A 23,000-nucleotide genomic window follows, 5' to 3' on the forward strand; every position below is an offset into this window, starting at 1 on the left:
GACCATCATGACAGCTGGGTTGGGCTCCTGGGTCCTGGGTGGTCCCTTGCCTGCACTCACGTCGACTCCACCCTTTATGTCGTTTCATACGACAATTACACCGGGTATATGTATGTTCATTACATACATATCTGAGGCCGCAGCTGAGCGCGATTTGTGTTTGTATTTGGCGCTGATATTTTTTGTTTCGATGTCAATGGATCAGCAGTGCATTATTCTACGGTGTTCATCGTTAGTAAAACAATTAGTATCGATTTGAAAACTAATTTTTTCCTGTCCTTACAGTAAAAAGTTTATTGCATATTCCAGTAAATTGTTCTCACATCCCTACACAGCTATGCCCGCATGTGATGAACACAAAAATATCGCAACAAAATAAAAAAATGCATAACGAGGTATAATGATTTTGAAAAGCCTTCCTTGCCCATACCATATATGGATATTATGAGCATACAACAACCTTGTTTTTTATTAGTCTGATCGATTGCACGAATCTTATGATGATAAATAATTTACCTTAGGCATGTGCCTGAACTGTTAGGTAAAAGCAAATTGCACACAGAATGCAGCCGATATAGCCAATATCTGTAGTAAAATGTCCGTTTGTAATGCGATTTACTTAGTGTATTCGCAGTAGGTAATGGACCGCTGTGCACTATCAAGCAGCAGCAGGACGACCAGCACTTAAAGCTAGTCACGAATCAAGGTCCGCACTGACGTCATCTCACATCCTATTCCTAACACATATATACTCCTCCATATGGAAGAGATCTGAACAATGAAGTATGAACCGTTCAATAAGAACGGAGCATCTGCGTTTACTCTTGAAGCGACCTGGGAGATGATACATCTACCTATCGTCGCTATCTATCACAAAAAAAAACGCACGAGAGGGCCGAATATGAATCTCACAGATATTCCAAATATTCATAGGACTTTGCGTGTAAAAGCGTGCCCTACGACTTCACTGAGTCGCTTTGTGAGCGTCCTGCCTGACCGGTCCGACCCTCGCTGCCTCCTTCTTCTTCCGGGTAGACTAAAGGGTAGTCTAGCCTGCGGAGGGCGTCTGCGCACACCTTTTCGGCTTTCGTGCGCTCTGCCCGTGGTAGCTCCTTCAGCCAGTGTAGGCCATCGAAATCAGCAAACCGAAACGTCCCGTAGTAGCCGTTAAAGTCGACCCCGTGCTTCCAGATCGGCTTCCTCGATGACCGTCGATGGCGTCTGGTGACCACCATAGGAAGCTTTGGTTCGGTCTTTAGCCGCTGTACGTCGCTGTCAGCGGCTGGAGGTGCGGCGTCTCGGCTCAGTAGTGAGGTCATCGACTGTTTCACGCTGGAGTAAAGCCGTTGAATGGGATTCAGCAGCTTGGAAGGTGACGGGTCCTTGGAGCTGTGGATGGAAGGAACAGTCTGTAACCAGCAATTCAGCATTCTTCAATCAGATGGTGATTGACCTACCCAGTGGCGTATCCAGGATCTTGAAAAGGGGAGGCCAAACCTGCTCAAGGGGCCCCACCCTTACCTTAGGGGCCCCAGTAGTGACGCACTTAACCCACGCCCAGGTGCGGTTCTGTGTCACTTTTACCATGTGAGGGAGCCTTTTTAAGCACACTCGGCAATCTAAAAAAGAAAAGAAAACATGAAAAAGCCATCGACATCGATAGCTCTGTATGAAGTGTAGGTACGGGGACCCGCAGTTGCTACTGTACACGAACCCCAAGTCTAACCGTCTGTCCTGTCCAGTAACAACCGATAACATTGATATCGACTGCCGGTCCCTGTACAAGAGCAGCTGAGGTTTCCTGTGAGTACCCTCTGACAGCTTATCGTTGTTCCCTGTGAGGGTGCTGGGACAATTTACTCAGGGTCGCTGTACAGTAGCAACTGCGGGTCCCTGTACATACAATTTATTTCAGCAGTAGGCATACAGTTTTTTTCTTTGGTCGGTGCCGGGGCCACTAAAGATTATCAAAAACAAAATGTTTTGTCAATTTTTTACGATTGTAACATTTTTCAAAGGGCAGATGTCAATCTCTTACACTGAAAACTTTTTTACCATTTCCTGAAGGGTAAACCCGCCATAGCATGGTAGCTTGACACACAGACGTTTTTTACCACCTTCCAGATGGTAAATTTTACTCTTTCATGAAGAGTAAACTCGCCAGGGAGGGGTAAAATGACACACAGACGTTTTTTACCATCTTCTGAATGGTAAACTCTTTTGATTTACTCTTGTCAAGAGTGTAACATTTTTTTGGGTTACACTCTTTGAAAGGGTAAATCTTAAACGGAACCCTTTTCTAGGGAGTAACGCATCATCTACTCTGTGCTTTACCCTCCTACAGAGAGTATATTCTTCTGGCCTACCCTTTGTCACATGGTAATGTTTACTCTTTCCTTTAGTGTAAACCCCCCAGAGGATGGTAACAGACTCACAGACGCTTGCTTCAGAAGCTTCACGAAGCTTCTGTTAACCGGAGCTCACCAACTAAAAAAACATGCTTCAAGAGCAACAATGTATATTTGGCTTCCGTACAAACAATACGAGGGGCACACCAGCCATGAACATTGTGAGACTCTTCACTTATGCATACGAATTTATACGAAGCGTTCAGCAATGCACAAGCGGTAAATAAACACCACGATACAACTTGAATGCACTTTGAATGTGAATACAAGACATTCAGCGCCCTCATATTGGATAAGGCACAGCGCACAATATTTGAAGAGAGCGACGGCGTTCCTGGGTGGTCGCCCGTCTGCGTGAGATAATGAGACTGGATCACTACAGTGCAAGGCTTTTTCAAAGTCACCAACAAAATGCATAAACTTGTAGCATCACAACAAAATTAATGTACGTACTCACAACCTAGGCCACGTGGCCGTGCACGGGGTCCTGCTAACCAGGTCAAATTAGCACCACCCAACGGCATGCAATGCTCTAGCACATCGGTACTTACAATAAAATGTCCTAGGCGATGAACAACACGCGAGCACAATCACCAACGGCCACGCCGCGCGGCACCGACACTGCTCACATCCTCTCTCGGAGACCAACGGCCGAAAACTGACAGATGCGCGCGGCCTTCAAACCGCAAACGGCCGATCTCGTTTCTGATTGGCTGAGCGATTCCATTTCAAATATCATCTTCACGAGGGTAAACAAGATCCACGCATGAAACGACTATCTGTACACGAGTCACGATACCCAGAAGGAAAGAGTTTTCGTGATGTTCTGGATCGCGAGAGTAATATTGATATTTACATGGTAATAATACTCTTCGCTGGCGAATAAGGTCATATTAACTACGTACCGTTACTATGCACATAATGGTAGCAAAAAGTTACCCTTTCAATATACTCTTATCTTGCTGGTTTGATGAAAATGAACCCTCCAGGAGGTAGTAAAAAAGTTTTGAGTGTAGTGTCTTGCGCTGGTTGAGGGCTGATACCCTTAACTTTAGGAGGGTTCGACTCGGGTTGAGCTCTGATCTAGACTCTGATGGCTCTAAGTCGCCCACATTGGCCTCATTCCGGCATCTGAAGGCTCATTCTGGCTTCGGAAAGCCCAACACCGGCAACAGAGTGAACCACGCTGGCCTGCGGGCCCCATAATGGCCTCAGTAGACCCATGCTATGGCTGACCTCATACCCCCCGCCGGCTCTTCGGAGTCTTTGAGTCAGTCTGAGGACCCTATACCGCTCTCGAACGCACGCCGGTCCCTAGAACCCCATGATGCCCCCTGAGGGTCCCACGCCGGCCTTTATAAGGGCCACTCCTACCTCAAGGGGCCCAAACATGCATAAGATCTGAAAAGTGGTTGCCGAGGCCCTAAAGGTGGCCTCTAATGGCCCGACGCCAGCCTATGAAGGCCCGCGCTCGCTTCTGAGGGCCCAGCACCAGTCTCTGAAGTCTGAAGTCAGATGACAGATGGCCCCACGCTGGCCGCAGATGGTTCACGCTGGTCACAGAGTGCCCAACACTGGCCTAAAGGGGCTCCGCATTGTCTTCGGAGGGCCCCAAGCTAGTCTCGGTGGCCAATGGGCCTCAATCTGACCTAAGAAAGCCCCATGTCGCTGGGCTACCCCACGCTGGACATAGACGGCCCCATGCTGGACATAGAGGGCAAACACTGGCCTTACAAGGCCTCACACTGGCCTTAGAAGGCCCCACATTGGCCTTAGAAGACACCACAATGGCCTTAGAGGGCCCACGCTGGCCTTAGAGGGCTGAGCGCTGGCTCCTTAAGGCTCTACAGTACCAGCCTCAAAGGATCCCACGCTCAAGTACATGTAAGCTTCTTTATGGCCGCCAAAGCGACCTCTGAGGGCCCACGCTAGCCTCTGGGGGCTCGGCCTTGGCCTCTGAGGGCCTATGAGCGCCATCAAATGGCATTTTAAGATAGTTTGACGCAGTTTGACTTTAGTTATGCTTAGGCCAGTACTTTGGATGAGGCCCTGAAGATATCGTTTCTCTTGGGACTCTCAAGCAGGCACGTAGTACGTACCCAGGATTTCGCCCAGGAGGGGGCCGCCTGCTCTCAAAGGGGCCCACGGGTCACCCGGATGCCGCTGTCAACCCAGGCAGGGGCGTTTCCAGAACCTTTCGATGAGGGGATTGGGCACAGTGGGTCCGGTCCCCCCTTGCAGACGGGCCTCTCTGTCCGTCTGTCTGCCTGTCTGTCTAAGTCCTGAGAAAATGTGCAAAATTGGCAGGTAAAAATATCATTTCTTGCTTGAGAAGTATGCATAAAATGCACGGTATTTTATGAGGAAGTGAAGCGAGCGAGCGCCTCAGAGTCACCTGTGTTAGTCCCTCAGAGGTGTCGGTAAAAGGCTATCAGATGCGCTGGTGTGGGGTCCTCACAGGCGCCGTTGTGAGGGCCTTGGGGCTTAGAGACACTGGTGGGGGCCATCACTTAGGCGTGTGTGGGGCCCTGAAAGTTACTGGTGGCCCTTCATAGGCCGGCAAGGGACCCTCAGAGGTCGGTAAGAGGCCCTCAGAGTCGCTGGTAAGTGACCGTCAGATGCGCTGCATAGGGCCCTCGGAGGCGCCGGTGTGGGGGCTCTCAGAGCCGCCGAAGTAGGCCCTTAAAAGGCACTGGTGAGTGGTGTGGGGCCCTTAGAGGTGGCAGTGGAGGCCCTCGCAGGCGCCGTTGTGAGGGCCCTCAGAAACACCGGTGTGGGCCGTGGGGCCATAGCAAACGGGTATGAGGCCCTTACAGCTGATCTCTCATTAGCCTTCAAGGACCCTCAGAGGCCGGCAAGGTCCCTCAGAACCTGGCGTGAGGCCCCTCTGGAGATAAGTGTGGCTACAGAAAAGCCCATGGGGTGTTCTCACAAGCTCTGTGGTCTCCTTTCCAGTTGAAGCGTTGCCAGCGCGGGCCCTCTGCCGCCAATTGGCACCGCAGGTCCTCTCGGGCCCGAGGGGACCCTAAACCCTATAACGGACACGTGCCCCCTCGCCCCTGGCCATACCATTGAATCCAAGTGATCACGGGCCGTTCAGGTAATCAGGGGCCTCTCAGATGACCAGGGGCCTTTCAATTGACCAGGGCCTTTCAATTGACCAGGGGTCTTTCAATTGACCAGGGGACCCTCTGATAACCAGGGGACGGTTATACCAGGGGCTTCACGGGTAACTAAGGGCCTTAATGTGACTGCAGGGGCTCTTCATATAACCAGGTACTCCTGGGGTAAACATAGGCCCTTCAGGTGACCAGGGTTTCTTCAGACCACTGGCCAGGGGTCACCCAGGGGATCAGGGGCCCTCAGGTAGCTAGGGGCCCTTTAGATAGCTAGGGGCCCCTCAGGTAACCAGGGACCCCTCAGATAACCAGGGGTCCCTCATATAACAAGAGGCCCCACTGGTAACCAGGGGCTTCTCAGAAAATCAGGGGCTCTCAGGCAATCACGAGCCCCTTAGGTAATCAGGGGCCCCTCAGGTAAGCAGGGGCACCTCAGGAAACCAGGGGCCCCTCAGGTAACCATGGGCCCCTCAGATAACAAGGGCCACTCAGGTTACCAGGGCCCCCGTAGCCAGGGGCCCCTCAGGTAACCAGGAGTCCTTCAGATAACCAGGGTCCCCTCAGATAACCAGGGGCCCCTCAGATAACCATGGGCCCCTCAGATAACCAGGGGCCACTCAGGTAACCAGGGACCCCTCAGCTAATCAGGGACCCCTCAGGTGACCAGGGGGACCCTCAGGTAACCAGGGCGCCCCTCAGGGCCCCCATGGCCCCCCTTGGGTACGTCACTGCACTCAAGTGACCCAAAGGGCCCACTTGCATGTTTGATGCCAAAGGGGGAGGCCATGGCCTCTTGGCCTCCCCCCTGGATACGCCACTGGACCTACCGATGAATAACGAATCAAGTGGGTATGAGGGTACCTACTAGTACCTACTAGTTTTAGTAGGTACCTACCTAATCGTGGGGCATGTGCCTACCTATAGGGTATCATTACAATACCGGATCATAACGATCTGGATAGTTCTCAGCCTGTAAGCGAACTAAGCGGTAACTAGTCAAGTGGTAGGTACCGGAAGCATTGACAACCTGGTGACTGTTTCGAGACCCTTGTTTTGACACATAGCTCGTCAATATTTTTTACAGTGTAGCTAATGCTTTATTTGGATATAAGTAGCTTTCATTTTTGCACAAACCCGTTCAACTAATTTTAAATAGGTTGCTAACTGGAAACTAAGAATGCTAGCATGGGTGAGTAGGCGTCAGCCAAAACAAAGCACAAAATAATAAATCGAAAGTGGATTGAGTTTAACGAAATTCAGCAATATAGGCAAGTAGTTAGGAACCCATAAGAGTAAAAACCAATATTGTTCGCAAACATATACGACGAATGTTTAGCTGACATCGCTCATATGGCTATAGCCTATATATCTTTCTGGATATTCCACAAACCTTTTGGTGTGCTTGCGTATGAACACTTTGACCTCTGGCGTCATCGTTATTCCAATGCGACTGAAGAGGAAGCGGGTCACCTCGGTCGTGTCTGATATCAGATCTTCATATCTGAGGAGACCAGGAAAAGACCATGACAAAGATACAGGCAGCAACCAGTTTCCTGACTTTTGAAACAGCAATTACACTTACTGTCTTTGTTTTGATGCCAGTCGGTATGACACCTTAACCAGGTGACCGATGGGGGAAGTTTCAGTGGGAGATGATCTTCCATAGGATCATTCATAAGTGGCTAAGTGACCTGTCCAATTGGGTGCGTTTATTTCAACAGGAAAACTTAGCTGCTGCGATGTAACAGCCTGAAGTCGCATGCTGGGCACGTTAGTTTAAAGTGGTTAGTAAATTAAAAACACAAAAGAGGGATACAAAGAGGAGTAATCCAGTGATTCTCCCAAAGGTACCCACCTGATTAGCGTATAACGAGGGCTCGAAATGCTCTCAGCCTCATCAAGGTCTGCGGTGAGGCGTTCGCACACTTTGTTGGCCGTCGTTGACTTGGCCCAGGCTTCGTTTTCGCGTAGAGAATTGATGACAGCCCGAGGGTCGCGGACGAGGTGGACAATATGAATGTCGTAGCCTGGCAGCTGAAAGACACGCGAAGGTGAGACAATGCTGGCTGTGTTTTGATTTGCCTTACGGGCTGATTTGTTACATACGACATTCTTTGCTATATCGAGTTGCTTGGTGTTGTAAAACGCTTTCCACAATTCATTGAATATAAAGGTAGGCTAAGTTTATTTTGTATATTCGATCAGAAATGTTAATTTCAAGAACCAAAAACGGCCTAAAACTTTCATCAAAGTGTCTGGCACTACTGCACTGCAGGCACGACTCACCTCTAAGAGCGGTAGCAAGGCACCTAGTCCAGGTCGAATCACCTTAGCCACCCTGAGATCAAGTTCAAGACACCAAGACCTACGCTGGCTCTCTGTAACAATCGGAGCAACTTTGGGCTTCTTCCAAATCATGAGCTTCAGCGACTCATTGAACATCTGCTCTTCGAACCTGTAAGTAAAATGTGAATTAACGTCACTGCTGCTGCAGAGTAAATCTGCATTGCCATACTGGTCGCTCCCCAATACCATAGGCGCCGTGAAGCATCTCCAACTGTCATTCGAACTTATTGTTATTTTTAGTCGCTGTGAAGTTCGAATCAGCTTGTTATTTTTTTCATTTTCTGTTTTTGCTTATATACCGTGGATCGTAAAATATGTAGGTATGTTTTTTTTGCAGAGCGGCATCAGAAAGCCACGTACAACACACTAAAAAAGTGTAGGATGCGTATTAGTAAACACTACACACTATACATACCTACACTAACACAATGTGATAAGTGGTTACAACTTACAACTAAACACGGAAAATTCCCATCAAGCTTTGATGCTACATGGAATTGTCCTTTTATCACTTAGTTTGGACATGGACTAGGCATGTACAAGATAACACAGTACACAAATAAACATATGTCTTACTGGCACGTGAGAAGTCTAAGCAGCTCCTGACGAACAAAGTCTCTGGTCTGTCGGTCGGGCGATAGATGCGACTCCTTATGGACGGGGTGGCCGACTAGTTGAGCGTAGTGCAATGGTTCATACAGGTACATTGAACCGGCAGGACTTGCCAGGAGCTCACCTGTAGGAGACATGTGCTCAGTGTTGAAACAGCAGCTCTAACGGTGCCAATGCTTTGCATATTCATGCACTGTGTGGCCAGCGAGGTTGTCGGGATTCAACATATGCGAGAATCAAATGGCATATTTATCACGATCAGTCTATCGGCACCAACACGTTGAACGACACATCAGCGGGTCACAAATATTTAGCATAACGTTAATCTGAAAATATTCACAAGACGGTCAATAGTTCTGCATCACTACCCCACTCTTCGACGGTGAAACATTTTGTCTGTGCAACTGCACACTGTGCACGATATTCCGCGCAAACGGAATGTTGTTATGTAGACTATGCTTCTACTGTTAGAAGCATGGGCGACATGGTTATCGTCAACTATATGGTAGGACGGCAAGCTGAGTAGTAAGTATAGTTACGGTATGTAAGTGTATTAGAGGAACTCACCGAAGAAGCTGGAGCCGCTGCGAGGGTTCGATGAGTAGAGTACGACCAGTCGCGGTTTACTGGTGGAGCCAGCGTCTGCTGCTGGGGGTGGGTCCGCCTCCGCAACTGGTGCGGGGTCCAGGCTGGTGCCGGCTGGGGGCAAACGGTGAGGTGCAGCCAGTTCGAAGGACTATCCCCGGCTCGGACCGACAATGAAATGTCTAAATTGAATCGTCAGTAATGGTAAATTTACAAATCGATACAGACCCTGAACTAGAATAATCATTGAGATGAGAAAGGAAGAAAAAGAGATGGAGCAAACAGATGGAGGAAGAAAACAGAGATGACGTAGAAATGGTGAGAGAAGCTTTACTAATCATCCTATGCATCACTAAAGAATGATGCAACACATCCGGAATACCCAAGCCAACCGTATTGTCTCATCAAATGTGCAGGATGGTCTCGACATCTGTTTGAGGTCCTCTCCCAAAAACACCGCGCCGAGGACGGCCATCGATCTCCTGTGGCACACTAACCCTCATCAGGTGCCTCTATCTGTCCGGTGTTGGCTGTGCACGACAGTGCACTCTGTGTGCAGGCTCATCATATGCTGATGGTATGCAGGGACGGGGTGAACCGAACTGCAAGCTGCGCGCCTGCAGCTTGCGATGGGATGCCAGTGCCACTGCATACGCGGCTCCGCGGGTCGATCAGGGGAGCGGTCTGTGTCTCGCGGACCCTTGGTATTTACGACTAGGTCAGGTCTTAGAATCACAAATGTGATATTCAGTTGGCCGACTTTGGGGCCGCGAATGGCATTCACCATGATTCGATTGTTCCACTCACATACTGCACTACCCACGAAGTGGTAGTGCAGAGCAATAGAGAAAACTGTGGGTGGGTCTGATGAAGGATATGGTCTCGAGTGAATTCCACATACGGACAGACGTAGGCAGACAAATCGGCAGACATACCTATAGTCAGTCAGTCGGGCAGAAAGACAGACAGACAGACAGACAGACAGACAGACACACACACCCAAAAGCCAAAATGGCAGGTTGTCAACGGAGGGTCACTGACTCTGGCACACAGGAGGTCTAGAGACACCGTACCCAGTCCTGCGTGACATGAATGCCACTTGCGGCTGCTTTTAAACCACTCTTGCTTATGATTTACGAGAAGCCAGTGAATTTATCGGCAGATACGGAGAAGGCAGCACCGATTGCGCAATGCGCACGACTGAGAAATAGGGCATTGTTTCAATAGCCAAAGAATAAACCTAGGCAAGAGGGTAACTTTGCTGAACAATCTGCATCGGTGTAAAATTGCAAACAAACAGATTCAGTGACTGAAAAAATAACAGGAGCTGCAATAGGAATAGATGATTGAGCAATAGCAGAAAAAACAACATCGTGTAAATATTTTTTTTTCAAATGCAGGTATCGTCTTGTTCAGAAGCTTTGTTCCTTATAGCATTTAACCCCCGCCGTGCTGGGGAGAGGTGGGGGCGTTTTTAAGCGATTCCCCACAGGTTTTTCGCGAGTATGTCATAAGCGACGGCGCTTTGCGCCCTTAGCATCGCCGTTTTTGCCCACCTTATTATACATATTTTCTGCACATGTTTATAAAATTTCAGACCCAGGCTATTGAAGTTCAAGTTACCAGGGCGCGTCAAGTGACCGCTATATCTCAGAAAACTGAGGAGCTCCACTGCTCGTCATAGCTACACTGACTGGCCGATTGCTTTCAATGTTCAGCGGTTAACCCGCGCCCGGCTGGGGGTCCTGGATTTCCACGCCCTGCTGGGGGGGGGGGGGGTGTTCAAACACCCCCCCCTTGTAACTCGGCTCCTGGGCCACGTAGCGATACGCGGAAGGCGGCGTTCGAAAGAGCGTCAAAAATAATGACGAAATCACTTCGGTCAATTTTTTGGTCAGGTCAAAGGTCAGGTCACCAGAGGTCATTGAAGGCAAAATTTCGCCGATTTCCAGGTCGAATGTCGAAAATTTCCAAGAAGCTAACGCATAACTCGAGAACCAATAGAGCTACAGCGCCGCGGAAAAGCGCATTCGATAGCCCTTTTAACGCCTTTTCTGAGTAATTCTCTCAGATTTGACCTAACGTCAACGGTTTTGCCTGCAGGGGGCAAAAACTGCAAACATAGCCGATTTTTTCGGAAACAGTTTTTCTGCAATAACTTTTGACCCAAGCCTTGTACGAGCTTACTTTTACCGGCATTGTGTTCCTCTCGTCAAGACGCATCGAATGAACTATAAGTTGACCTTGAAAGGTCAACTTGAAAATTTGACCTCAGGTCAAGGTCATGACCTGACCGGAAAGGGTCATGTTGCATATCAGTCGATCCGTATCGTCGAGCTGAACACATCTAAGGCGTTTTCATCGCTCTAGCATGGCTCTATCAAAAGTTATTTGCGAAAAACTGTTAGATACCATTCGTGACCTAAGATGACCTCAGGGCATAAACAAGGGTCACAGACACCATTTTCATGTTCATTGTGTCTAAAACACTTGTAATTCGGTGTTTGGGAGTGTTTATAATGTCTTTTGTCCAAAACAGACGCTTTTCAATTTTCTCCCATTGACTTATAATGGGGAGGTCGCAAAATTGACCTGACCTTAGGTCATCGATATCAAAATTCTGAGATATACATTTTGTACATGCTATTACTCTTAGCAATCGCTGAAAGTTTCAAAGCGATCGGTCACTCGGTGTAGCTATGACAGACATTGAAACTTTTTATGAGGTGAGGTCACTTCAAGTGACCTGGTGACCTGACCTTGAATGACCTTGGTCTGAAATTTTCACAAAATGTGTAGAATTGATGTATGATAAGGTGTACCAAAAACGGCGGCGCTCCGCGCCGCCGTTTTTGAGATATTCGCGAAAAACCACAGGGGGGGGGGGGGTGTTCAAACACCCCCCCCAGCAGGGCGCGGGTTAATAAGCTCATCAGTGTGAAAATTAAAGGTCTCGGAATTTCGATATCAGTGACCTAAGGCCAGAGGCCTGTTTCACTAAAAACTTGTATTTACAAGTGTTTGTAGTTTACAATTCATAAGTATTTTTACCAACTACGTAAAAACCGATTTCACTAAGCTTCATCGCCAGTGGCACCTCCGATAAGAAAATGTTTGCAAATAAACTTGTAAGCAGTAAAAATGTTTTTAATCAAGAACTATAGCATGTTAAAGATATTGCTTCTTTGTATCAAATATTGTCTAGTATTCATGTCAAAAGCTGCCTAATTAAATTATAAATAATGATGCTGTTGGAAAAAGATATAAATGATAATTCACACTGTCCTATTATTGAAAGAAAATAACACGCAAAACATATGACAGCAGAATACTGTTGAATGCAATTATGACGCGCGAATGACAAAACATGACGATATTTTAATACCGATTTTTTTGCTTCTTAGGGTGTGTGCTAAGTAAAAATTGAGCATGAAACGACTCAACAAAGCATAGTTGTTTTAAACATATGACTGTTTTGCATTATTGCACAAAAAGTATCAAAATTCCGAACGTCAGGACCACTGGAATTTCAGGTTTGTAATTACGATGTTTTCTTTCAAGTTTCTGGTCTTCGTGAAACAGAAAGTTTGCGAATCCCATGTTTTCTAGCAAACTTTTTCTTGTAAAAAAGTTTGCAAATTTTAAACTCAAAATTCATGTTCAAAGGTTTCGTGAAATCCAAATCTCAAATGTTGGTAATTATTTCTTGTAAACTCAAGCTTTTTCTTTGTAAATACAAGTTTTATTTGTTAGTGAAACAGGCCTCAGGTCGATTTTGCTAGTTTTTCATGATAAGCCAACGGGAGAAAATTGAACTACTCTCCTTTTGTATACGAAAGTCATGCTAAACAATATCAAACACTGAATAAGACTGAATCGGAAAACTGCACCCGTGACCCCTCTTTACACCCCTGAAGCCATCCCAAGTCATGAAAAGTTTCGGGCAGTTTTTGCAATAACTTTTGTTAGAGATAGGCTAGAGCGATGAAAACACCTTGGATAATAGATATGTTCAGCTCGACAATACGAATCAACTGATATGCAACATGACCTTTGCCGGTGTAAAATTTCAAAATGACTTTCTAGGGTCACATTATAATTCATTCGACACGTCTCGACGACAGGAACACGACGTAGGCAAGGTTAACCCTCGCAGGCCCGGGGGCGTTTTTCGCCCCCCCCCCCCCCCCCACTATCGAATATTTGCGATAGCTCCCGAACGCTCAGAGATAGGAAAGCGAAACTTTCAGCACCCTTTCTCCCATCAATTGGACATCTTCTAAAGTAACAAAATTGAACCTAGCCCCCTTGATGACGTCATAGGGTCGATTTTTATAGACCCCTGCACGGCAGACTTCGGCGTCACAGACGCGAAATTCAAATAGCTGCTAAAAAATGGATCCAGGGCGTCGCAAGTCCATCTACGACACGTCGCAAGTTACGACACATATGCCGTCGCAAGTTGTGTCGTAGCGGAAAAGGAGGGATGTTGAGGAAAGAGGGGTTTGTCGGAGGATACGACAGAACGTAGCTGCGACGAGGCTTAAATACCCGCTTTACTCGAGAATTTAAAAGGCTACACGATCAGCTGATCCCGTAGTAAACGTCAGTAAGGTCGAAAACTCTATCACGCATAAAGGAACATTCGCCTTTCTGGTTTGCGAGCTTATGAGACAGCAAGGTCAAGCATGTTCTCTGATTCTGAAGCTTTGTATTAACTGGGTGACTTGTGGTTGCTAACGCTCACGTGATTTGCCATAAAATTTGGGATCGATCACAGGAGATTCGTGGCTATAGGGCATCTAGAATCGATGCTTTAGAAGAAATGAGTTCCGAGAGTTTGATGTCACAGAGAGGTAAGAAATTTGTAGATGGAGGTCACAATTGGAGGTTACAGAGGTCATCTGGGACACGTCAGGTCACAGAGGTCAACTTGGGGTCATCAAAGAGCTCAATTGGAGACCACGGAGGTAATCTGAGACACGCCAGGTCACAGACGGCAACTTGGGGGCACGTCAGGTCACAGAGGTCAACCTAGGGTCATCACAGAGCTCAACTGGAGGTCACGGAGGTCATCTTGGACACATCAAGTCACAGAGGTCAGCTTGGGGTCATCACAGAGCTCAATTGAAGGTCATTGGGGCGATCTGGGACACGTCAGGTCACAAAGGTCAGCTTGGTGCCATCAGAGAGGTCACTTAGAGGTCACAGAGGTCATATGGGACACGTCAGGTCACAGAGGTCAACTAAAGGTCATCGGAGAGCTCAATTGGAGGTCACCTGGGACACGTCAGGTCACAGAGGTCAGCTTGGAGTCATTAGAGAGCTCAATTGGAGGTCACGGAGGTCATCTGGGACACGTCAGGTAACAGAGGTCAACTTGGGGTCATCACAGAGCTCTATTGGAGGTCATGAGGGTCATCTGGGACAGGTCACAGAGGTTAGCTTGGGGTCATCATAGAGGTCACTTAGAGGTTACAGAGGTCATATGGGACACGCCAGGTCACAGAGGTTAAGTTGGGGTCATCACAGAGCTCAAATGGAGGTCATCTGGGACACGTCAGGTCACAGAGGTCAGCTTGGAGTCATCAGAGAGCTCAATTGGATGTCACGGAGGTCATCTGGGACACGTCAGGTAATAAAGGTCATGTTGGGGTCATCACATAGCTCTATTGGAGGTCATGGGGGTCATCTGGGACACGTCAGGTCACAGAGGTCAGCTTGAAGTCATCAGAGAGCTCAAAAGGATGTCACGGAGGTCATCTGGGACAGGTCAGGTCAAAAAGGTCAACTTGGGGTCATCACAGAGCTCATTGGAGGTCATCGGGGTCAGCTGGGACACGTCGTTTTTGGAATTGGGAGAATATTTTGGGGGATGCCCCTTGCAACGTCCAAGACCGCCTTTCTGGATTCGCCAGTAGTTGCTGGAATGGTGTTAGGCTACTTCATATCCCCGAATACCCCAATAAATGTGAATATAACATATTATGCACCATTTTTAACACTCTCGCTGGCACGGATTGAGGACTCATAGACGACCCGTCAGTTCAATCTCTATAACTCGCGTTAGCGTCAACGGATTGCAACCAAATTTTCAGGATCTAAAGTTTAAACAATTTTACACCTACCATGTAAATTTCGTGACCATGACCCGAATGACCTGTGACCTGTGACCTCTTCCTCAAGGCAAGGTCAACTTGCGACACAACTTACGACTGCTATTTCAAATTCGTAAGTTGTGTCGCAAATCAGGCTATTTGCGATAGACTTTACTACTTAAGTAACGCTACTCATCGATTGATCCCTTCAAAAACGACTTACTACACAACTTGCGACACGTCGCAGCTACGACGAGGCTTACGACGCTCTGGATCCCCCCAGCCATAGTTTTAGAGATAAAGACAAATTACGATCGCGGCAGTGTAGCGTTTAACCTAGAGAAAAATAGAAAAAATTGGTGGCCTGAGGCCAGAGGCCAGAGCCCGAAATGTTGATTTATTTGTTCGCAAATAACTTCGACAAAAATGGCCCTAGAGCTACGGAAATGGTGCCATCGCATTCGCCTTGTCAAGCCGCATCGAATGATACATATTTTGTTTGGAAAAGGTAAAATTTTATGTTGACCTTACATGACCTCGAATGACCTTTGGTTGACCTTTACACATGAAAGGTCGTTTATGATGGATTCGTACCCACTGATCACGAATCTGGCATCTATTTTCCTCTAACCCGCGCCCCACTGGGGTCTGTGTATAACACGCCCTACTGGGGGGGGGGGGGGGCTATTCATAGCCCCCCCTCCTAACTCCGAAACTACTGGGCCGATCGTCAAAATTCAAACGGCGTCTGATAGCCCCGGAAAAACTGTTGAGCGAAACCTAATTTCATTGACCTCGAGGTCACCGATGACGTCACAGGTCAGGTCAAAGTAAAAATTATTAGCATTTTGGCTTGTTCACATTTTGGGCTCTGGCCGCCGTCTTACAAGTCAGATCATGCTCATTTTTGGTTTCCACACTCGTGAACAGATGCTTTAGATACCTTGAGGGTACCAAACTTGTACTTTGATTTTCAGGTCAGGGTCAGGTCATCACAGGTCACGGAAATATTATATCATGCGTCGGTCACGTGACACATGTTTTATGGTCCGTTTAGGCCATAGATTTCGAATTTGATGTCGTCTGTGTCATTCGAGGTCATTTTGAGTCGAATTTAGCTTAGGTCAGGTCACTTTCAGGTCAAAAAAGGTCAAATTTTGAAGTTAAAATTTTTCAACAAAAAAGGTGTCTATTGGATGCAGTTTGAGCTCAGGAACACGATGGTGCCATTTATATTGGTGTACGATGTCAAATACGTACTGAAAAATTGATTTGAAAAATTAATAATTGTGAATTTTTTGCAATAATGCGTATATCTTGGCCATTTTTGAAGATATTTAGCAAAAACTTGCTATAGTTAGTCATAATCATGCGTTCTGTCACATATATTCCGGTTTTTTCGAAAAGTCAAAAACTTTTTGAAAAAATACAAAAATATAAATTTTGAATATTATTATATGAAATTTTCGAAATTTTCAAAATTTTGAAAATCCGAGATAGCAGTTTGATAGCGCGGTCAATTCTGAGTCCTTTCATGCAAAGAAATTGGATCTAGCTTAAAAACTGAGCTCTTGGGAGCGATTGCCGTGGTTCAATGTTTTGCGTCGAAATCGGACGAACATGACGTCACTCTGACGTCATTTCCGGCCGACCTATGGTAGCTACGAAGTTCAAATTTTGACACAAGGTGTCAAATTGATGCAGCTAAGGGTACCGAAAGTTTCGCGTCGATCCGTCAAGCGGTTTGAAAGTTATTGCGGAAAAACGGGAGGGGGGCTATAAATAGCCCCCCCCCCAGTGGGGCGCGGGCTAATCCTTCATTTAGAGCTTTCGGATGGTAAAATTGTCTTATTTATCATTAGGTACTAACTTGAATCGGTGAAATAGCCTCTAGCAAGGATACTCTCCTGTGACTTGACCTTTGAGCAGCCTTGTATCGTAAGATGAACCACAAATAGGGACCTAATTTAAAAAAAAAATCAAAAATATTTCAAAACATTCAACTCAAAACATTTCAAAACATCTGGGAAATTAGCACGCAAGATGTACGAACAAGTGTAAAGTTTGAGATCAATTTTGAGCATGACCTTGACCTTGACCTTTGCTTTTGAGCACATTTACGAAATTCTCAGATTCTCTTCTTTTGTTTGACACCCAATATTGCCGGTTTCATGCATCCTGTTGTCCTCTAGAACTCTGACTTTGAGATCACTACACATGTGCCGTTTTTTTCCTTTGACCTTGACCTCTGATCTTGAAAATTGACCTGAGGTCAACAATTTTAGGTGCTTTAGAATGGTCTCGTTAGGACCTTTCGTTTGGTATCGCTTTTGCTTCCGTAGCTCCCTTATTTACGGAGCTGGCCAGGGGAGGGGGTGGCGAAAAACGCCCCATCCCCCCGGGCTGCGGTGGTTGGGATTATCCCCCGGGCCCGGACGGGTACTGTAGCGCCAGTTTTGAGTCAAAAGTCATTGCAGAAAAAAAAAACATTCCCTGTGAAGACGTAAGTTTTGATGAAGTGTTTTTACCCAATGGGGACTACACCGTTGATGTTAGTTCAAATCTATAAAGACAATGTATTGAAAGAACGTTGGAAGAGCGCTTTTCTGCGATGCTGTAGCTTTAACTAGTCATTCCCCGAATTATGCGTCTATTGGTCAAAAAGTGTTGAAAAGGGCAAAATATGGCATTTGATGATTTCTGGTGAACCGACACTTGACCTGAACTAAGAAGGGACTGCTGTACTATCTACCTAATTTTTGTTGCTCTATCGAATGACGCTTACTGCGTATCGATACATGGCCTAGGAGCCGAGTTACAGGGTGAGTACCGTACGTCCACGATCTTGTGCGACATTTATCAAAACGCAAATAAATGTATCTGTGTGTGATATCAGGCTGTCCGTGCCCAGCCGGTCAATGTCCGTACAGGGGCTAGTAAAGCTGGGCTCGATTGGAGTAGGTCAGCTAGCGGAGAGCTGAACACAAGGCTCAGTGACTACGAGATTACCGTGACACTTTGGAACGTTGTTGCAGCTAAGAGAAAACCTATGTTGAATGAGGTCTGCTGCTTTGGGCCGGATTACAAGGCCCGGTAAGTTTTCTTGTGTGTAACGTCTACAGCAAGAAATAGATGCAGGCTGCAACTTTTCTAACATACTGTAGTGTAAGCACTAAGCAGCATCTTATTTTTAGCGTCATTGCGTCAGTTCTGCATTGATGAGAACTTTGTAAAATCAGATGTTTTCCTATTTCCTCTTGTAGCAACTTTGCCCCTGTTAGTGCGGCACACGGTACAAGCTCTTGGCTGGATAGTTTCGGAGCATGTTAATCAACATGCACCATTAGATAATTGCAAGGCTTATTTAAACCGGGCATGAGAGGGTCTCTACAGAGTCCTCCGTTTTCTGTAACATATTCTGAATCACTGGACGTATCAACACGAAACTTTCAGAAGGGGAAAAGGGGCAAAGCGGCCATCCTAACGCTTCTTACGATGCCGGCGCATGTTCTTAAACTTGGAAAGATTATTTCCATACCAATGTGATCCCCATTAGATTGCCTTTTACTTCACCCGTGTTTCTTTTCCAAAGACGTTCACATCTGGGAGATATTGGCAAAACTTTAGACCTATGCACTTTGGCAACTTTGCCCCATATACCCTGGGGAAAAGGTGCCACTGGCGACTTCTCAAGTCCAGATTGAGAAACAGTTCACTTGCCTCAAGTACAACTATTTTTTATAGTGCATTTGATGGCGAAAAAGTTTCAACGAGGATGGATGTTTACTTTATCATCTTGCCACCTGTAGGTGAACAAAGAAATGGCATTCGTGGAAAAGCATTCAATTGCATTATTTGGTAACTCATGTAACCGAAAAGTGGCCGAGATGAGTGCATGATGATTGACGACACATTACAATATTAATAACGTTTGTTGTCCAGATGAAAACAACTTATGGCCAATTCCGAGCTGGTCACTTTGTCCCGTCCACTTCTACTCTACTCTACTATACTCTAATCAAGTCTAGAAAGTTTTAGTCCGATACCTATCTTCAAAAATAGACAAGTTATACGGTTTCACGTTTTTAAGAAGTCAACATTTCACTATTATCAAATGGCGAAATATCGTTTAACCGTTTGTATCGTTAGAAATATCGTTGAAATATCGTTTTATTTGATTCGATAACTAATAATATCAAACGATTCTGAATGCTGCCTGTTTCAGAATGGTTAGTAAGGAAGGGGCAGGGGATATGGATAACTGCCACCCTTTGTAAAGGATCGTTAAAAGTGTCAAGTTACATCGTTTTCTTTGGCATACGGAATCATATTATACAAGACATTCTCCTATTTTAATAATTTATCTACCTATGAATCCATATCAGCAAAATAAGTCATAAGCACCGAAATCTTTACTTACCTATAATATCTCTGTGTGGCTGCACGTAAATAACGTAAGCACATAAACTAATCAATAGTATGATAGGTAGCATTTGCATGTTTCGTCTTGTAAGCTTCATCATCAAATTCATTATGCAATTTTTCTGTGAAAAAAAAATTAAGAGATTTACGGTTTTTAGCTGCTTACTTTCAATTTAATTTGGTTATATGTACCTTGCTTGCAAATATAAGTGATTGGAGAGGCGTCGTAAGCCATTAGCAGGACCGGCAGGTAATGAGGAATTGCACATCTAATGTTACACACATAAGGCAGGGGATGCTGTTACGCGCACCTGATATACATATTTAAAATGCGCACCATTGGCTCAAAGTTTGACAGTGTCACGGCTCTTTAATGTGACTGAGCCCTAGTTGCTAATTTTACAAATCAAAACATACAAATATGTTTCAAACATTACTCTCATTGCTATTAGGAAAAAAAAACGAAAGAGATGTAGCATGAACTTTGAGTATGCTTTTCGGAACCCACGGATCTCAATTGAGCTGAATTGCTTCAGTTTCAACTGCAACACCACACTGTCACTATAGAATCACCAGGGTTCGGAGCACCACTGGCGGTGACGAGGACTGGCGCCGTCACCACCGTCCCTCCGCGGTCCCCGTCACTGACTGGTGCTCCGAGTCACCCTTCCCTGGTGACCGACCTGGCGAGCTGCACCCGGCGCTCATCCACTGGACACGGCGACTTACGTCTGTCTCCATATCAGACACTGCGATAGAGGTGAGCGCAGCTCGACCATACAGATGCCTACATGCAGTGTGCGTGCATGCATTATGCATTAACCCTCGCCGGTCGAGGGGAGGTGCCGCCCCACAGGATTTTTTCGCGATAGCTCCGAACACGGTGGGATAGAGACATGAAGCGTAGCAAACCTGACCTTTGATTTAAGCAGATTTTTTTTACACCAACTGCATTTTCGGTTCAGGTCAGGTCACTGAAATATGACGTCATAAGTGAATCTCTGCACTGTCTTCAGATGTCGCAACATCGCAACGCCCTCAGTGCTAGAGGAGCTTTTACAGGGAGATGAAACTTACAGAACCTAGTATCCTCCAGAGGTCTCACAACATGTGTTTCTCGGATTTTTTTTTCCCCAAAGGCCACATGAGGCCAGGTCGGTCACGTGCCCCACCATTATAAGTCAATGGAGAAAAATGAAAACTGCTTTTTTGGCGCCGGGAACGATCTCAAACTATCTCAACTACATGGACTCGTGATTTCATGCCCTCTTTGCAAATTTTAGATTCTTCACTTATGCAACATTGACCTTGCGTGACGTCATTTATGACGCCACTAGGGTCATAAGAGTTTTTCGTCAATAACTCCTGATCAAATTGAGCTAGCGAGTCGAAAAGGCCACCAATGGACTCGGTAAGACATGCCGAATCGAATAATAAGCGACATGACCTCCTTTGACCATATTTGTGACCTGGGGACTGTGACCTGACCGCGACCCGAGGTCAACTCCTCAAGTTGACATCATCTAATCAAAAAGTATATCATTCGACGTGCCTGAGCAAGTTGAACACGATGATGCCAAAATCGCGGCTCTGCGGCCGTTTGTTGCGAAGTGATTTGCCAAAAACCGAACCCGTACTTTTGGCCCCTTGACCTGACCTCAGAAGTCACCGGTTGACCTGAGACTTTAAAATCGGATATCAATCGCTGCGTCTCGTAACTGCGCACACGCTCGTTTTTCCGCGACGCTCTAGCTCAATCAGGGGGAAAACGGCGAAGGGGGTCGTACCCCCACCCCCTCGGCCGGCGCGTATGTAGAAAACCAAAAAGTGCGGCGAGGGCTCAATACCGCGCAGGCCTCGATCCGAAAAACAACATATATCGCCGTTCACCTATTTTCCTTGTCCGTCTTTTTCTTCCTCTCCTGTTGTTGCGCTGCTGGTGCATAATGCATATATGGGTGACATTACGGCATATAATGTAAATCGCATATAAAATCGTAAAATCATAAAAAGATGAAGTTGGCACTTTTTAGGATTGCGATTCCTTACTTTGACTTATGCTTGATTGGGATATGTTATTTGCGATTGACTGGGGAGGGGCTGTGCAGAACAGGTATGTATGTATGTATGTATGTATTAGCATCAAAAGCCTTCCACATATGGTGTGACGATTACGGCTTGACGAGCTGAACACAATGAGACCATTCGCGTGGCTGTATCTTTTTATGTAAGGAGTTGTTAGCAAAACAATATGTGTTTGTTTATTTGTTTATTTGTTTATTTGTGATTATCACCAACAGAGAAATTCTCCACTAACAGGTGAAGTCAGGAAAATAAAATGCATCAACACACACAACGGTATGAGGGAACCGCACGAGTATGAACATTCATTCAGACTGAAAACAAAATCCACAGTTCGAAGTATAAATATGAGAATGAAGGTAAGAGTGAGAATACGTGTATAATAGAGCACTTCATGGGCCGGATAAATCCGTTATCCACGGATAAATCCGCGGACCGGATAGGATTGGATTCTAAATTTGTTAAAAAAGAACGGATATGGGCGGGCCGGATTTGGGAATTGAAGGTTGAACCCGGATCAAAACGGATCAAAATTTTAACATTCAACATTGAAGTTAGAATTTGATACCTAGTAGAGATGCCACTTTTGGACCCGCGAACCCGCTTTCTGCGGGTTTTCAAAACCCGCAGGGTTTTTGGCGGGTTCGAGAAGCAAAACTTGTCGTGTGGCGGGTATTTGGCGGTCAGACTTTAGAACCTATAAATTTTATTTTTTTATTTTTTTATGCAAAACAGCAATTTCAAGTCCTTACTATTTGTTTGGCTCTTTTTCTGCACAGCAATGAAGCAAGTAAGGTTTATATAGCTCTAGCATTGACCCAGCTGCACTTTTTTTTTCTTGCAAAAGCAGGTTTTTAAAATTGCGGGTTTTTTGCGAGTTCGGCTCAGCCAAAATCAGCTTGCGGGTAGTTGTGGTTGGGCAAGGGGTAGCTGCGGGGCGGGGCGGGTAATGAAATTGCAAATTTGTGGCATCTCTAATACCTAGTTTACCAATGTGGTGATTTTCATGTGGTTTTAGGTTTATAAGCATGGTTTTTGGAACCATGATGGTCTGTGAGATGTATGGCTGTCTGGTCCCTTAGATTGAATTTGTTAGTCCAGTTTTGGGTGAAACCAGTTATTGGTGAAACGGATTATTACGGATATTTTTTGGAAGTTTGGCTGCAATACGGGCCATGGGTGGGCCGGATTCTGATATTCAAAGAAAGGCGGATAATGGGCGGATCTGGATATGACTTGCCGGATATGGGCCGGGCCGGATCCTAAAAAGCCTATCCGTGAAGTGCTCTAGCGTATAAGTAAATATGAAAGTAAAAATAAAGAAAAAA

General features: G+C 46.1%; 1 protein-coding gene across 3 annotated transcripts; it reads right to left on the reverse strand.

Annotated features, from left to right (window-relative positions):
- Positions 1 to 609: 609 nt before the first annotated feature.
- On the reverse strand, positions 610 to 20,231 carry LOC122391435 (carbohydrate sulfotransferase 5-like). 3 transcript variants are annotated; one of them, XM_043385337.1, is made up of 8 exons: positions 20,164 to 20,231; positions 19,589 to 19,712; positions 9,053 to 9,184; positions 8,450 to 8,609; positions 7,814 to 7,982; positions 7,383 to 7,561; positions 6,918 to 7,028; positions 610 to 1,389 (listed from the first exon to the last, which is right to left on the reverse strand). In XM_043385337.1, exons 2-8 carry the CDS (start codon positions 19,698 to 19,700, stop codon positions 957 to 959), a joined length of 1,296 nt encoding a protein of 431 aa, XP_043241272.1. In that variant the 5' UTR covers positions 19,701 to 19,712; positions 20,164 to 20,231; the 3' UTR covers positions 610 to 956. The 3 variants fall into 3 exon arrangements, with proteins under 3 accessions (XP_043241272.1, XP_043241273.1, XP_043241271.1); XM_043385338.1 differs by having other exon boundaries at positions 20,099 to 20,218; XM_043385336.1 differs by having other exon boundaries at positions 19,589 to 20,215.
- Between the last annotated feature and the right edge of the window lie 2,769 nt (positions 20,232 to 23,000).

The sequence above is a fragment of the Amphibalanus amphitrite genome, unplaced genomic scaffold, assembly GCF_019059575.1.
Source record: "Amphibalanus amphitrite isolate SeventyFive unplaced genomic scaffold, NRLGWU_Aamphi_draft 000437F_arrow, whole genome shotgun sequence".
NCBI classification, from domain to species: Eukaryota; Metazoa; Arthropoda; class Thecostraca; order Balanomorpha; family Balanidae; genus Amphibalanus; species Amphibalanus amphitrite.

Coding starts and splice junctions, on each gene's coding strand:
- LOC122391435 (XM_043385337.1), bottom strand. CDS start 19,700: ATGAATTTGATGATGAAGCTTACAAGACGAAACATGCAAATGCTACCT. Junction 9,185..19,588: donor GCCACACAGAGATATTATAG/GTAAGTAAAGAT, acceptor GTTTGCCCCCAG/CCGGCACCAGCCTGGACCCC. Junction 8,610..9,052: donor CAGCGGCTCCAGCTTCTTCG/GTGAGTTCCTCT, acceptor TGTCTCCTACAG/GTGAGCTCCTGGCAAGTCCT.